This window comes from Hydra vulgaris, chromosome 02 (genome assembly GCF_038396675.1).
Source record: "Hydra vulgaris chromosome 02, alternate assembly HydraT2T_AEP".
NCBI classification, from domain to species: Eukaryota; Metazoa; Cnidaria; class Hydrozoa; order Anthoathecata; family Hydridae; genus Hydra; species Hydra vulgaris.
This window is the reverse complement of record NC_088921.1, coordinates 36,838,224-36,856,413: the sequence shown is the minus strand read 5'-3', so window position 1 is coordinate 36,856,413 and position 18,190 is coordinate 36,838,224. Positions and strand designations below refer to the sequence as shown.

General features: G+C 29.3%; 1 protein-coding gene across 1 annotated transcript in view; it reads right to left on the bottom strand.

Annotated features, from left to right (window-relative positions):
• Positions 1-18,190, bottom strand: part of LOC100203004 (caspase-8) — a 38,816-nt gene continuing 20,626 nt past the window's right edge. The window contains exon 4 of the mRNA XM_065790772.1: positions 1-395. Within this exon, the coding sequence (XP_065646844.1) occupies positions 109-395 (287 nt within the window). The 3' untranslated portion in view covers positions 1-108. The remainder of the gene's footprint in view (positions 396-18,190) is intronic.

Below are 18,190 nucleotides of genomic sequence, written 5' to 3'. Positions count from 1 at the left end.
TAAGAAAACATAAAAATAAATATATTTCTATAAACGTATAAAAAGTTTTTTATAATTTAATTAATTTTTAAAAAATTAAAAAAGAAAACATTAAGATACTAAAACAAATCAAGTGCATGAAGATTTTTTATCATCTATACTCATGTTTTTAAAAGTTTTGTCAATGTATATTCCTCTTGGCTTAAAATACAAGTGCTTTTTTAAAGTATTACTATGTATTGATAATATCTCCTCAACTGAAACTTCTCCATTAGTTTTTGCAACTATTTTAGATATCTTATTACTGAGCTTTTGTAGCATATCAGTAAGTGACATCCTGATTGAATGTTCTTTTAAAATATGGCAAAGAGTTTGAACATACCAAGATCCATCAGAAGAGTGATAATCAATTTTATCTAAAAGATAAGAAAATAAAAAATAAAGAAATTTAAATAAAAATAAAGGTGAATAGTTCGTCTCAAATCAAGAAAAAAAAAATAGTATAAAGTTATAATTATAAAATATTAAATTATACTTAACAATTCAAAGTTTAAAGTCGATCTAAGTCTTTTCTGGTAAATATCCACAAGTGCAACAAATTACATTTTAAAATTTTGACGACTGTTATAGTTATAAATAATGTTTGATTTATTTTAAAATTAATTTTTTGTTAATTCAAAAATTAATTACAACGTTAATAACAAATTTAGTCTATTAGACTTAAAGTAGCGACTTAATATATTAGAACCAATTAGGCTGTGAATTCTAGTGATAATACTAGAACCTCGTGGAAAAATCACGCCGTCGCGTAAAACATAAAATCACTATTATCCTATCCTATCATACAATCACTATATATTATTGCTCAACTTAACGCTGCTGTTGTTACTCTTTCGTGCGCATTTACATGGAGTTTTATAAATAAGATTTAGTATGCTTGGCCTTTTAATATTTCTCTTTATATTTTTGACCACGCAATGAAGTATTCTTAAATCTATATAATCTGTTAATATCTGCTTAATCAGTAATAAGATGGAAAACTTTGCTTCATCATCTTAATTAGTAATAAGATCGAAAACTTTTTAACTTGATGACTTCTGTAGTAAAGGGTGAACCTTTTGTTATTTTTAAATTAGTATAGAAACTTTTAAAGTCAGGTTATTCTATATAATTCATGCATTTTAATAATAACACAATTCAAGTCCTTTGTCAATTGTATTTAAAGTATGAATCTAAAATTTTTATTTTTAAAAATTAGAAGACGATGACTCTAGAAGACGACGCACAGTGACTCAAGACGATCAAAACACGGCAAAAATTAAATAAAGTTTGACATAAATAGTAAATAAATAATGTTATATATCAAAATAATATTTTTTGGGTCAAAGATTTCAAATTTGTCGATGATTTTTTTTTACGCGCAGCTTCAACGCGTAAACCCGTGTATGAGCGCATCAAAGGTGACGACTATACGCGTACAAAAAAACTTTTCTTTAAGTTTTAGAATCTTCAAGACAAACACATTATCTTGATATATTATTCTACTTGATATTTTAAAAAAAAAGTTTTTTAAAAGATGTTGATAAATGGAGAAAATATAATATAGTAAAACTATGTTTTGTTACATTTATTTTATTATTTACATTACAATTAATTTAATAACTTTGTCTGGTAAGGGTTTTTTCCGATAGCTCTTATGTTTTCTAATAGATATGCTGGATACTTTTGGATTTGATTTTACTAGAAGGTAGTGCATCTGATTTATCATTGTATTTAACCTTGATATTTTTGCCTAGAATTTTAAGTCTAGAATTTCTTATCTCTTTATTTAAACTCTCTAATGCATCTTCCGAATATACTCCAATTGGCAATGGTAATTTATGTGATATAGAAGAACTATACAGTAGCAGTTTATGTACAGTAGAAGGCATAACATACCAGTCGTACAAACTCACTATACGTTTAGCTGTTTCAGTGCAGTATAAATCTAATTCATTGATATTAATAGGATATCCACAAGATATGGTTATGAGATTATTTATGCAATCTTTCAATTATATCATTACCAACTTTAGTAATTTCAGAAAAAACTTCACTATTTTTAAAGGCTCTTCTGGCAGTATTGCCGTCATTGGTATTTCCAGACCCAGTTTTAGGCATGACCACATATATAGGCTTAACCATTCTCTGAAGAGTACCTGAATCTCTCTTTTTTTTTAAGTCTACAGCTAATTTTTCCTTTATTGTTTTTGGCTTATATTTTTTAATTTCAATTTTATAACTCAAATGAATAATAAATTCCAAGCACTTTATCCAGCAATGCAAAGCTGAAATTCCGCGCCCCAAGGCTGACTCATTTTCAGTTTTTGCTTTTAATAAATCAATATTGTTCATTTCGTTGGGTTTAGCATCGCACACATTGCAGGATTGAGTGTATTTTGTCTCTGTAAGTGCGTTAACTACTTTATTATCAAACATTGTAAGATCAACTCTATAGCTGATATTAAAGGTCACCTTTCTTCCTGCAATATCAAAAACGAAACGTCGAAACGTCGTTAAGGTATTTATTTGATTTTTTAGATCTGATTCTTCTTCTTTTGATAAAATTGGACTCTCTTTTTTATATTGTAGATGAAGAGGTCTACGAAAGTGACAACTTGAAGGATTTCCATTTTTCCAAATTTTGCCATCTTCTACTTTGAGCAATAGAGGCACAAAAGCTGTACTAAAAAGATTTTCGTCACTTTTAAGTTCTATACTTGTGTTGCTTGTCTCGTATTTCTGTTTATAAATACTTTGGCTTGATGCTCCATCAAAACCAATCTTTCCATATAAAACTCCAAATAATTTGTTACCTTGACCACAATTAGGCATATCAATCATTTCAGTTATTCTACTCACAGAGTGATCTAACATTTTTTGAAGAGTACACTTTGCAGAAATTTCAGAAAAGTGTATATTCCTCAGTATAGCATTTCAATTTTTCCTCGAAAATATCGTGCAAGGTAGGATAAATATGCACATTGTGTACAAAAGCTGAGTTTTTGTGTTCATTTTTAACGCAAGAGCTTCCACTACACTCATATTAATGGGAAAAGTTTTATCCAAAGTTTCCTCAACTTTTTCAATCTCTAAAACATTAGAAATATTGTTTTTTATAATGGCAACCTTTACTTTATTTAAGTTTTCTTTGCGAATTTTTTCAGTACTTTTTATTTCATTAAGTAAATCCTTCCATAATCTTCATTTATCCACTCCTAATTCACGTATATTTGGGATAAGATCTAATCTTTTCATTGCTATTGTTTTTAAGAACCATCAATATAATAAAACTAATATATCAGAAACATTTTAAATTACATTATATATTCTTTTACTTTACACTGTTTAAAATTTTATTTTGATATTGTCACATTCAATTGTCACATTGTCACAAGTTAACTTTATATTACAGGAAATAATAAAGTTGTTCAGTTAAGCTTTTTCAAACATGTTGTACTTATCGAATAATAAATCTTTCTTTAAAATTGTCAATAAATATTTTAACAAATTTTTAAATAGTATATAATGACAAAAGCACGTTTTTTAAAACTATATTTAATATTTATGATTTAAAAACTATGTTAGAGCAAGTATTACAAGTAAAAAATTAAAATTTAAGTTTCCGCCATTTTCATTCGTTTTGATTATAACAAAATACTTTCAAAAATGGCGGAAAACAAGATTTTTAAGTGTTTAACAACATTTGTATTTCTTTTATAACTTCCAATACCGCCGGAGACCGCAGTAATCTCTTTATATTTTAAAAGTAGAAATGTTAATTAACTAGAAAAAAAATATATATTTATGGAACTCGGTGGAACATTTTTTTAGCTGATATATAAACCAAAAAAATACAATTACTTGCTGCCTTTTTTTTCAAAAAGTCTTTAAACTTAAACAAAAAAATCAGACTTTTTTTTCTTTTTAGTAAATTTGAAATATATAGAGCCAAAAGATTATCTTCAAAATAAATCTACACTTTTATTTAAATTAAAACTACTCTTTTTTAGTTAAATAAAAATCTCACATTTTTCAGATTTTTTTGAAAATAATAACAAATTTTTTCACTTCTTTTTACTATAAAGTACAAAATAAAAATTTTATTAAAAAATTATTTATACTTTTGAAATTAAAAATTATTGCAATTTAATATTATTTAAAAAAGGGCACTTAATTTAGAGAAAAGTTGTGAGGGGTTTATTACCATTCTTTTGTTGTTTTGAGTCACTGTGCGACACTCTTTTCAAAGGTCAATACGTCAAACTCTTCATAAAGTTAGGGTTTATCTCTAAAACCCTTGCATCTCATACGGTCAACCCTATGTTGCATGTTAAAGAACAAAATCATTTAATACCTTATTTTAAAGAAAATCGGTTTGCTTTTATAATATAAAAAACCAGATCGTTTGATCGTTTGGTTTTTTTTAAAGTTGTTAAACATTTATTACGAGGTATGTCATTAAACAATGATTACAAAAATAAAATTGTATTTTATAAATGTGCTGAGATAATTCGTCATCGAAATGAAAAAGATGAGTCTAGGCGAGCTGAAAAAAATTGTAATAAAAATAAAAAATCAGGATAGAAGAGAACTCAATAGGTATAATATGCATTGTGTAGCAAACTTAGTTGTTATTTTATTTCTTTAGTTCTACTTTGGTGTTCTACCAATTATCATGTTTAATTTGCCTACTGTTAAAATATGCTTTTAACTTAGTAAACTTTAATTATTTAAAATTTACTATGATGATCATTAGCTAATAGTTTGAAAAGAAATTAGTTTATCCCAATCAAGGTAAGAATAGTTTTATTTTCTGATCAAATTACAAAATTTGTTTGCATCGATAGCTATTCAGGGCTCAATTTAATGATCGCTCATCGCTGCCCCCGGACTGTTTTTGAGATCTGATTTATGGGGGCAACCAACCATTGTTAATTTTTAATAAATAAATCAAAATTTTTTGTTGCCCTCCTCTAGCAGTCTTCAAGAATGGTCCGAGGGGCGGCGATGTCTGACCGTTGGTTTGAGTCCTGGCTATTGTTTTTATTATTTTGTGTAATAGCTAATTGTCTTTGTAATAAATGTCTTTTTTTACAGATTTTGATGGTAAAAGATTACTACATCTGTCCAACAACATCTGTGGAGTAGTCCAACATCATCTGTATTTTTCTTTTACATCTGTCCAATATCATCTGAAAACTCAACGACCCCTAACAACATTTTTAGAAAGATGTAACTAAATCTGGTAATTTTTCTTCGAGTGCAATAACATCTAGAAAAATTTTCTTGAGATGTAGTTACATCTGAAATAAACCCTATATGCAACTACATCTGGTTAAAATAATGCATAATTAGTTAATTCATCTTAAGAATAACTTAATTTTAAAATCTACAGATGTAATTGCAAAGATGTTATTACACTTTGGTAATTCAAAAGATGTAACAACATCTTTAGAATCCATAGATGTAGTTGCACAGATGTTATTACACTTTGATAAAATGTAACTACATCTGTAATATTCATATTAATTTTTGCACAAATGTTATTAGACACTAATGAAATTTCAGATGTTGTTGGACAGATGTTATTAGACATCAATGAATTTTCAGATGTTGTTGGACAGATGTTATTAGACATGGCAAAAACTGATTTTGTTACCCTGACCCATTTTGACTATTTTTAACAATGCTTTAGAAAAAGCATCAGCAACAGGTAAATTGGTTTGTAGTGTTAATCTTTAATGCTCTTACTTCTTTTATCATGTCCTAATTTTTTTTCATTTTAGACATATCTTACAATGCTTTTTCAGTTTATTGCATATCGAATAGAGGGCCCACATATCATAAGGCACATAAGGTTTGGGCTTGAATTTAGGGCAAAAGCTCTTCCCTCCCTCTCTTTCTTTTTTTTTTTAATATAGAGTATTGATCCTGTAGAAAGTAAAGTATGAGGAGAGAGGGTGGTGGGAAAAAAAATACACTGCATCTATAATTAGTATTTTTGCAGTTGGTTAATCTACCAATTAGTAACTGATGATGCAAATTTATTTAAATTTTTTTTGTAAATATATACTTTTCTTCATATATATTTTGTTTTGTTATTATGTATAAATAAATTGATTTCCAAGTAATACATGTGTATTTTTTTCCTTTTTTAACTCAATTACTTTTTTTAGATTAATCAGATGACGTGTTTGTTCAATATAGAAATACAATTGAAAACTTTCTTTTCATATAACTAAAAGTTGATGAGGTGTCGTTTAACTATTCTACGTTAGGCCAGAAAGATGCATCTTCATTTTGATGGTAAATATGTATTTATAAAAGATCAAGGATTCAGAAATCACTGATATTATATCCATTAAATCAGATCAAATATCGATTCAACAAAGTACTTTTTGAGTAAGGATTCATTATTCAATGTTTACAGATTATGGAGGGCGTTGAAGAACAGGCTGTCTACATGCTAGAGACTTCCAATTTGCAAAAAAACCAAGTATGTATTTATCAATATTTGTTAAATAAATGTGTTTCGATATTCATGCATAACTTTGTTCACAGGATGTGGAGAGCATTGGAGAACAAGGAGTCTATGTAGTAGAGACTTCCAATTTGAAAGAGAATGAAGTATGTATAGTTTGCTCTCGTGTGCTTTTCAATATTTTATTTTATTTCCCTCAATGTTAATGCATAGATTTTGTTTACAGATTATGGAGTGTGTTGGAGAACAGGCTGTCTATGCAGTGGAATCTTCTAATTTGCATGAGATTGAAGATATATTATTTTGTCATGCGTTTATCAACTACTTTTAAATATTTTATCAAAAAAAGTTTTTTTGGATGTTAATGATTTATCTATGTTTACAAATTGTTCCTGAACTTGAGGATGAACCATTGGAAATTGATGCAGTGGCCTCAATCCAAGGTGCTAATGCTAAGCCATCTACAAACTCAGGTACATAATATTATATAGACATATTTTTACAAAAAAAATGTGTTTTAATTTTTCTTTAACTAAGGTTTTATTATAAACTTCTTTCAGGACCAACCAGAGCAAGACTCAAAAAGCCAGAGACATGGAAAATCAATATATGTAGATTAAAAATGTTTGCTGGCGAACAATATTAAGCGACGACTGGGAAGATAAAGCCTGCCAGATATCTCAAGGAAAGCTGTGATACACGCTGCAGGTTGGTGTGCAGCAACAACCTGTATATGGACGAGAGACTAAAAATTTTGAAGGAGTTTTTGCATGTCAGAAATATAAATTTCCAAAGGATTTTTATTAACCGTCATATGGAGAAAGTGTCCCCTTGGTACAAGTATAAAGTACATAACTCAAATAGAGGGGACAATTATAACTCAAATAGAGGGGACAATTATAAATATATTTTGACAAAAAACGATGTACGTATAAGGGTGTGCAAAAAAATGTTTATGGCTACCTTAGACATAGGAGATAGAATAATTAGAAGCTCAATCACAAAATTTGTTCTGGAGCTTTGGAGATGAATAAGAAAAGATGTCACTCCAATCATACAGCAGCGTCTGATGACGTAAAAAATTGTATTCGGAGTCACATCCTCTCTTTCCCAAAAATCAAATGACATTATATTCAAAAGCAATTTAGCAGGCAATATACTAATATCAGGCAATATGCAGATAAAACTGTCTTGCAACAGCAATATGACGAGCATAATGAACACAAAAATCTTTGTAGACTGGAGAAGGAAAGGGAAGTGCTGAGATCCAAAGACGGGTCTATAATAGCCATATGCTAAGACCTACAAGCCATCCTGTCTCCTCCATGTGGTGATATATCACAGTTACTGCTTTTTCCGGGATATAACTATCGGGAAAAAGGGGTGTGAATGAGATAGCCACTTGCGTTTTAAAGTTTCTAAAGAATCACTGCATTGACAAGGATGTGGTTTTTTACAGTGACAACTGCCCAACAAAACTGGACAACAAAAAAATAAATTTACGTTGGCTATGTACATCTATGCAGTACAAAAATTGCATGTACATAGCATACAAAATAACTTTTTTGCTGTTGATCATGGGGAAAATGAAGGCGATTCCATGCACTCAACAATTGAAAAAGAAAAAAAAAGATGCTTGAAGTCTGGCCCAAATTATATTTCTCCACAATGGGTGTCTGTGATAAAGACATCCAAAAAAAGGGGAAAGCCCTACATTGTGGAGGAACTGTTCACAAGCACTATAATGGACATGAAGGACCCGTGCCAGCAGATAGACACAAACTTTAATATTAATAATGAAAAAGAAAAGGTCTTATGGGTATATATCAAGAAAATTCGTGTGGAACTTACAAGTCTTGGCGAGTTCCACTATAAAACATCATTCAATGATGAGAGTGCGTGGAAAAAAGTTATTGTAAAAAAATCCATGTCATTATGCAGGTCGGATATATTAGATATCAAGAAGTCTTATCCTCAAGGAATCACCCACCCTATAACCAGTGACAAAAAAAAGACCTTGTGTCTTTATGCAAGGCAGGTTTGATTCCAGAGCAGTATCACTATTTTTTTGATAACCTAAGGTCGGGTGAAACTGTTGATGCCATTCAGAGGACGAAAGTTTAAATGATTGATTGTTTAGTCAGCCTGTATCCTTCCACTGCTGAACCTAGGCCACCCAAATTATTCACAACTGCTCTCTGTTCCTTGTCACTGTTAGCCAGCTGCCACCCGCAACTGATAAGTAATTAAAATGGTTGCAAAAATGATAATAAAAAATTGGAATAAAATGTATGTTTTTTTCTTATTTATTAAAGTTATTTATAGAAGTACAAACTGGCTGCCCAAATACATTCTATTATACCCCAATGTGAGGTTAAAGTGTTGTGCATTACTGGCTGGTTACACAATCTATAAGTCTGTTACTTTTATGGGATGAGAAAGTGGTATAATCTTATAAATAAAATAATTTCTTTGGTGCACAGTAAGATTTGTATGGATACATACATGGAGAAATGTGTCATGAAAAAATATTAGGAATTATTTCTTAATACTGGGTATATTTTTCTGAAAAGTAGATTATTTTAAAATATGGCACTCTAGTTCTAGTACTGTAGCAATGATTATTACAGAAAATTGCCAAAGATTACAGTGCCAGATTTTGACAAATGGCACTCTGACGTATGCATACATTGACATAAAGCAACTCTGACTATTGTAATGCCATAGTGGAATAAAACTGCCACATGTCTGATAGTTCTAACAAAAACCGTTATTACGTAATAAATTGGTATTTAAGTGCCCCTGTTTAGTATTTTTTCATTAAATAAGAGTTTGTTCTACAACTTCATGATATTTAAAAGTTGAAATATTATGAAATGTACCGGTTTGTCTACATAATTCTCACACCAAGAATTTTAACCCTGATTTTCTCAGTTTAACATTTTTTGACTTGTGGCACCCTTGATCTGGGTGTACAATATACAAAGATATTATATACTATAACAAATGAAAGGGAGAGAATTTTTTAAAAAGTTTTTAAAATTTCTAAAAGCATGAAAATTCCGTTAGAAATTCGTTGCACATATGTCATGATAGAGTTTAAGGTTTTAATATGCTTAGTAATAGATTAAGTGTACGCATTAAAAAGACAACTTTTTTATAGAAAAAAGATTTTACATGAAAACTCTAATTCTCTTTAAAATTAACAGGTCAAGAGTCCTAATAAACTGCAGGTAGGCCGAAAAAAAAAAATAGAAACTTATTAAAGAAAAAAATAATATGGTTTGTCCCCGCTTTTTTTTTTTTTTAATAAAAGTTTACAGAAGTTGTAAAGTATTGAAAGTTAACCGTTAACTTTTTTTTTACTCTTTTTTAAAAATTATTGAAATAAAGCGAAATTATTAAAATGGTAGGTGTGGAATAAATTTACCATGATCAGTAATATTAATATTCAGTAATAATTATACAGGTCATGGCAAGTTCGTTATTCCACATATTTAAGTCAACTCATGTTTTTTGAAACTTTTTATACCAATGGTAATTAATTAACACATTTCAAGCAGGTATTCTTAATATTATTTAGACTGGTACTGATATCCAACTCGTTGATAAATATACCAAGGTATACCACAACCTTATACCTTATACACAAGGTATAAGGTTGATAGGTATACCAAGACCCGTATTTTACGGGTCATGACAGCTAGTATTCATATATTATTTTAACACTGAATTTAATGCTGCCCCTGCTGCCATTACTTATTTGTGAGTGTTTGACACGGAAGTCACGGCAGACAATACAACCGAGCTAATGGCAAGAAAGAGTCACAGTACTTTTTGTATCAGAAAATTTGAAAGAAAATGTATGCAAATATCTAACTTATGTAAACTTTAAATTATGTAATATTAAAGCATAAATCAAGTTTTACAATTTTTACTTTTAATTAAATATTTGCATTGCGGCAACATCTTCCTAATTTTGATTAATAGCATTTATTTGCTGTTTTATAAAGTCTTTTGTTTACTAAACAGTGTTAAAATATTTGTTAAATAATACATCTTAATGGTTGAAATGGTTAGTTCGCAGCATTTCTGAAATGCATTGCCGTTGTTTAAATCCTTATTGCCCATATTAACTTTTTTTAATTCTTTTCTAATTTTTTAAAATACAAAATAAAACATTTTATAGATATTATAAACATAACATATAAGGATTCCATCTGTAAAATGCTAAGTCATAAAAATAAGAACTTTGAGTTAATTATATTTCCACATTCTTTATCCTGAAATCGATCATCTATTTTAATTTTAGACCAAATAAAAGTATAGATATCAATAATGATGGCAGAATAGCTGTGAGAAATATAAAAAAAAGGCGGAAAAAGAACAACAAAAAAAGACTCAAGTGGCTAAAACTAATCAAAAAATGGACCATCAATGACTGTAAGCAAGTTTTTTTTTCCAATCTTTGGTTCCAATAGAAGATTGTTTCTAAAGAAAGAATAGAAGATTGTTGTCTAAAGAAAGGGGTTAGTGCTATTGGTTAGAGCTGTTTTGGTGGGAATACCACAGATGACATGGTTAAAAAAGAGGAACTAATTTTAAAAAGTCATGCAATATCTTCTGAAAGTTGAATGGGAAGCCATTATTTTTCAAGAAGATAATGACCAAAACCATTCTTCTAAACCTTGTAGGAGTTACTTTAGTGAGTTAGAGAATGATCAAACATACTGTTTTTTTTCCATTTTATTTGTTTTATTGGCTGACTTTAGAACATGAAAGAGTGAAAGAACATGAAAGAGTGAATGAGTTTAGAAAATGCTAGAACATGAGGAGTGTACATACATTGACTGATTTAATTAGGTAAAACATGCGAGGAGTATACATACATTGATGCAGAGTCTTTGAGTTGATGTAGCGGCACTCTTTGCATGTTCTACCTATTTAAGTAAGTATGCTCTTTGCATGTTTTACCTTTTAAGTCAGTCGATGCATGTACATTGGTCTCCTGTCCTCGATGTATGTACATTGGTCTCAATGTATGTACATTGGTTCTCAATACCTATTTAAGTCAGTCGATGTATGTACGTTGGTCTATTTAAGTCAATTTTTATCAAAAAGTTTGTGTTTTTGTGGTAAAATAATTCATTCGTAATTAATTTAATGCTTTTGGCTTTAAGACAACGGAAATGTTATTTACGAAAGTCTAAGTAATTAAAAGTGACGCAACTTGTTGTAAAAAGAATCATTTTTTACATTCCGGACTCTCAAATTCAATATAAGGGGTCTTCAGAAAAAAGCAAACCCTCTAGTGTTGAAGCAAATATGTTAAACTAACCAAAAACGGCGTATTGTAGGTGTCTTGAAGACAAAGCAAGGATAATTATTTTAAAACGTATTTTTTGTAGGGCATAGATGAATATTTGAACTTTTAATGAAAATATTATGGATTTTTTTTCTCCCCTAAAAAAGCATAAATTACATTTTTAATTAGCTAACATTTGGTTATGACACGATGCAGTGTTACTTATACAATTATTATAAAGATTAAATTAAAACATTTTTGTTGAGATTCATTGTAAGTTTAAAAAAATCAAAACCAGAATAAAGTTTTATGCATGTTTAACATTTGTACTGGAAAAAATATGCTCTTAAGTTTTCAGTACAGTTTTATTTATTAAAAACAACTTATTTTAAATATTTAAACATGTTCTTGAAGTTTCATTTTTCTTCTAATATTTATTTAATATATTATGTTACTTTCTGTGTTTTGTTTCTTTGTTAAGGAGGTAAGACTATCTGACAGTATTTTTATGCTAAGACAAGTAGAGCTTTTCCTGGACATCCTGAAGGCAGATCGAACTTTGTCCACAGATAGCAGTCTATTCTGTTTTTCATCTTCGTTGTTGCAACAATGAACATATTGCTACATCATGTCCACATCATACCCAGTCTCCTTTTCAAAATGATCATTGACAACTATAAGGCTATTAGCATATTTTTCAAAAACTTTAAAAAAAGATTGAGTACTACAGTGGTAGTAAAAGCCAGTCTTTAGTCTTTTCTTCTGTTAACCCATTAAAGCTATACATAAGGTAAGAAAACTCATCTACTAAAGGTGTTAAGCTTGGTGGATCTTTCTCAGTGTTTGAATTTTTTGTGCCTTTTTTTCTGATTTTTCTGTTTTTCTTTACTTTATTTTCATTTTTGAAAATAAAGTAAAGAAAAGAGAAGATTTTTGAAAATAAAGTAAAGAAAAGAAGAAAAGAGAAGAGAATGGAAAAGAAACTCTGTTCTTTTCCATTCTCTTCTCTTTTCTTCTCTCCTCTCTCTCTCTCTCTCTCTCTATATATATATATCAGTGTCATACACAGCGATTTGGGTTTGGCACTGATATATATATATAAAAAAAGGGAAAAAAAAAGGTTACTCTTATTTTTTTTCTTTATTGTGTATTTTATGTATATAAAACACTCCTACTGTTAATGGTTTTTAAAGCGGTCTGTTTTACCTTGTGATCAAAAGTCATTTTTAAACGTCTATAATACATCTTGAGCCTAATGGGCAGATATTTAAATTCCGGCCTAGTTATGAAGCGTTTAGTTGTACACATTTTACATGCCAAACGGCGATTTCACCTACATTTTAGCATTTTATGTTTAACAAAAACTTTAACCAATTTTTTTTTTTTTTAACAATTTCGCTTCCAACAAGGCTGCAAGCAACCACTAATTAGAGATGGAAGTTACTGGAAGAGAAAAGATGAAGATTGTAGAGCAAGATAACAACAGACAGACGACTTAAAGGATTGCAAATTATATGAATCAGGAAAACAAGATGTAGGAAGCGAATTCCAAAGAACTGATGTTCGAGAAAAAAAACTAGAGGAATAAGAGTTTTTGGAACACTTAGGAACAGTAACAGAAAAAGGATGAGACTTAATTGAATGAATTTTAGTAGATGGCACAAGAGACGCTAGCTCTTTAGAGCAGTGCCCATTATAGTATTTGTAGAAAAGAGAAAGAGAAGCAACATTACGATGATGTGATAATGGTTGGAGGTTGGCTGCAAGAGCAGGTCCAACTATGTTTACAATGCGTTTTTGCACTTTGTCTAAAAGAGAAAGGGCCTCATTAGAAGATCCACCCCAGATATGGCAACAGTATTCCATACAAGGCCGGATTTGAGATTTATAGAGATAGAGAATAGAATCCGAAGTAAGAAAGTGACGAGCTCAATAAAGAGATGCAACCTTAGCAGATGCTAATTTATCATGACAAGAATAAAAAGGGCCAAAAATTGAACCTTGAGGAACCCCTAAAGTTACAGAATAAGAAGAAGAGTGCTGTCCATCGAGGACAACTTTTATAGTACGATTGGAAAGGAAGGATTCAATAATTTTAAAGATGTTACCAGATACACCGTCAGAAGAAAGCTTATGAAGAAGATCAGCATGCCAAACTTTATCAAATGCTTTAGAAACGTCAAGACCGATGGCCTTAACCTCTCCACCTTTATCTAATGCACAATAAAACCTATCGGTTATTACTGTTAGCAAATCAGCTGTAGAACGAGAAGATCGAAATCTATATTGATGGTCAGAAAGTAAGTTATCAGATTTAAGATAAGAGATTAAGTGTTTGTTAATTAAAGATTCAAAAACCTTGCTTATGATAGGAAGAAACTAATGAGAAGATAGTTAGATGAATCAGATCGCTCTCCAGAATTTCTGAAAATAGGGATAACAGATGCCGCTTTCCAGCAGGCTGGAAAACAAGACTCTGATAAGCACTTGTTGAATAGTTTTGAAAGTATAGACAACAGCTCGGGAGAACACTTCTGCAAGACTATAACAGGAATGTTGTCCAGGCCACAAGTTGTAGAAGAGTCTAAGCAGGAAATCACTTTAGATACAGCTGGAGTAATACAAATGTTAAGCAATGGATCAACCTATTTGATGGCTATATCAGGTAGAACGCAACTAGTGGAATCAAGAGATGATATTGATGAAAAGTTCTTAGCAAACAATTCAGCTTTGTGTTTAGGTGAGGTGACAATGTCTGAACCATACAAGAGTGGTGGAATTACAGACTTGCCCTTATTATTGATACTGTTAAAAATTCTCCAGAAGTCATGAGAGCCATATTTTGTGATGAAATACAAGATTTCATGACCTGAGAATAGCGAGCTTCGGCGTTAGACAAAACCTCTTTACAATAGTTTCTAGCAATAGCAAACAGATGCCTGTTTCTGGAAAATTGTTTTGCTGATAAATATGGAAGTAACAGTTTCAATCGGAAATTGCAGCAGCACAATGTGAGGAAAACCATGGAGAAGAGTGAGGCTAGACCTGGAATCGTTGAGAGGGAATAAAAGATTCCATGCCAGCCTGAATCCACGAAGTTATGTAAGAAGCACATTTGTCAGCAGGAAGATGAAAGATTTCTACCCAAGGGCCATTACGAAGAAAATCACAGAATAAGTCCCAGTCAGCTTTAAGGTAGTTGTAAAAGGTACGATGATAGGGGGATTAAGATGATTGAATTGGAATATTTAAATTGTTTTTTGATAATGTTTATGCAAAGAATATTTATATTAAATTAATTATAGGATAGGTACTTTTGCTTTTAAAGGAGAAGTTTTTTTGTTTAAAAGAACTTTTTTCAGCGATGGAAAATCTTTTCCTTTCTTATTTAAAATCTTGATAAGTTCATACAACATAAGTTTTATTTATGTACACAAATTATTTATAAATATAGTTCATTTAATACATTAAAGAACAACAAAAAACTTGTAATAAAATAAACAAAAGATTATTATCTTATGTATAAAATATTTTTAAGAAATAAATAATAAAGAAATATTATATTTTTAAAATAATGAATTTAGATTTCATTAGTATTTATGTTATAGTTATTGTTTAAAAGATCTTAATGTGGTGTAAAATATGCTAACAATGCAATTTAATTTTTAATAATATAAAACTCATTACTTAAATTCACCTAAATAAAATTCCGTAGTTATATAAAAAACATAAGTAAGCAACATTGAAAAAGTTTACACTATAATTATCGTCTTAAAAAGTAATGTATGGCTAACAATATTTTTTAAGGGATTTCCTTGCTTTTTTTTAATGTTGGACTTTATTAATATTGAAATTCATAACTTATGTAATTTTTAGTTTGGGCTCATTAGTTTGGGCGCCATACCAGCCAAACGGTATGGGATTACATCTGGGTAGGGCACTGTACATATTTTTTTTCATTTAACACTGTGTTTCATCAATAAAGACTCATCAGAAATTTTCTGATGAGTGTTTATTGATGAAACAAAGTGTTAAATGAAAAAAAAAATTTTGTTAAGTGGTTTTTTACTAATTTATAATTGCTCTGTTCTTTTAAGAACATTGAGCACTCTATTTTGTAGAATAAATTTTAAAGTTGTTTAAATATATATGCATATGTATATGTATATGTATATGTATATATATATATATATATATATATATATATATATATATATATATATATATATATATATATATATATATATATATATATATATATATATATATATACATATATATATATATATATATATATATATATATGTATATATATATATATATACATATATATATATATATATATATATATATATATGTATATATATATATATATATATACATATATATATATATATATATATATATATATATATATATATATATATATATATGTTTACATGTTTTTGAAAAATATTCTTTTTTAAAATAAATGATTGAAATACATGTTTATATATCAATATATATATACCAAAATATAGGTAATTCATTGTAGTTTCATGTTTTGAGCCTGAATTTAAATGAATGAGAAGTGTTTATAGCAAATTATTTATTGAAACAAAATGTCAGATGTAAACAGTTTTGTCGCGATTTATGCTATTATTAATTTTAATGCGAAATTAATACTTTGTGGCTATATTTTTGATTTGTTTAAATAAAACATATCTCAATTAGTAATAAACGGTTTATTTAAACTTAAAATTCGTAATGTAAACAACAGAAAAATTATAATTGAAAGAATGAAGAAAGTGTCGAAAGAAATTGAAAACTTAGCTGTTCAGAAGCTTAAATCAGGATTGTCTCTTTGTGAGATAGGACGAGAACTTAATATATCTTATTGTTTAGTCTATAAAATTAAGAAGCGAAACGATATAGAGGAGAAATGCAACAAAAATGGACGCAAGAAAATTTTCACTACTCGAGATCAGAGAAAAATTTCTAGATTAATCATGACAAATAAAGCAAAATCAGCACACAATGTAAAGAAACAATTAAATAATGCTCAAGGTACAGTGGTAAGTACTTGAACAGTGCAGAGAGAACTCAAGAGAATTTGATTCAAGGCAAAAAAGAAGATCAAGAAACCACTACTAACACCAAAACATCGTAAACAACGATTGGAATTTGCAAAGAAGTATGAAAACTGGACTTTTGCTGAGTGGAGTAAGGTGATTTGGACAGACGAAAGCAAGATTAACTTGATTGGCCCTGATGGCATTCGATATGTATAGAAAAAAGCTGGAGAAGGAATTTCTGATCGTGACTTTATTCCAACAGTAAAATATGGCGGCGGAAAGTTGTTGTTTTGGGGATGTTTCTCTTCGTCTGGTGTTGGTAAAATCATAAAAATTGATGGAATAATGGACGCGAAACATATTGACATTTTAAACAATGGCTATTTGCCTAGTTTACGAGGATGGCGAAAGCAAATTCGTTTGACACTTTTTATGCAAGACAATGATCCAAAGCACAAGGCAAAAATCACATTAGAATTCCTAAATTTGAAGAAATTTAAGATTCTAGAGTGGCCTGCGCAAAGTCCCGATCTTAACCCGATCGAGAATCTTTGGTCTATTGTGAAGAATCGAGTTTATAATTATGAAACAAGAGCAGCCAGTCGACAAGAATTATGGGAACGAGTTGAGTATGTTTGGAGTTCGATAACTGTTGAAGAATGCAAGAAGTTGATTGGTAGCATGCCTGCGAGAATTGCAGCAGTCATTAGAAGTCGTGGAGGCTACACAAAGTATTAATTTCGCATTAAAATTAATAATAGCATAAATCTCGACAAAACTGTTTACATCTGACATTTTGTTTCAATAAATAACTTGCTATAAACACTTCTCATTCATTTAAATTCAGGCTCAAAACATGAAACTACAATGAATTACCTTTAATTTGGTATATATATATTGATATATAAACATGTATTTCAATTATTTATTTTAAAAAAGAATATTTTTCAAAAACATGTAAACACTTTTGTCGCATACTGTATATATATATATATATATATTATTTTAAAACATCAAGAAATACAGTTTCTCTCAATACAAATAATATTATTATATAAGAAATTTCGCTGGGTTATGGATACCAGCATCATCAGCTTGTAAAATATTACAATAATTTTTGTAATATTTATTAAAACTATTGTAATATTTTACAAGCTGATGATGCTGGTATCCATAACCCAGAGAAAATTTCTTATATAATAATATTATTTGTATTGAGAGAAACTGTATTTCTTGATGTTTTAAAATAATATATAATATACTCTCATACAAGATGTCATCTTTCAAATATATATAACGGGTCCGCAATCTAACTTTTTTTTTTTCAAC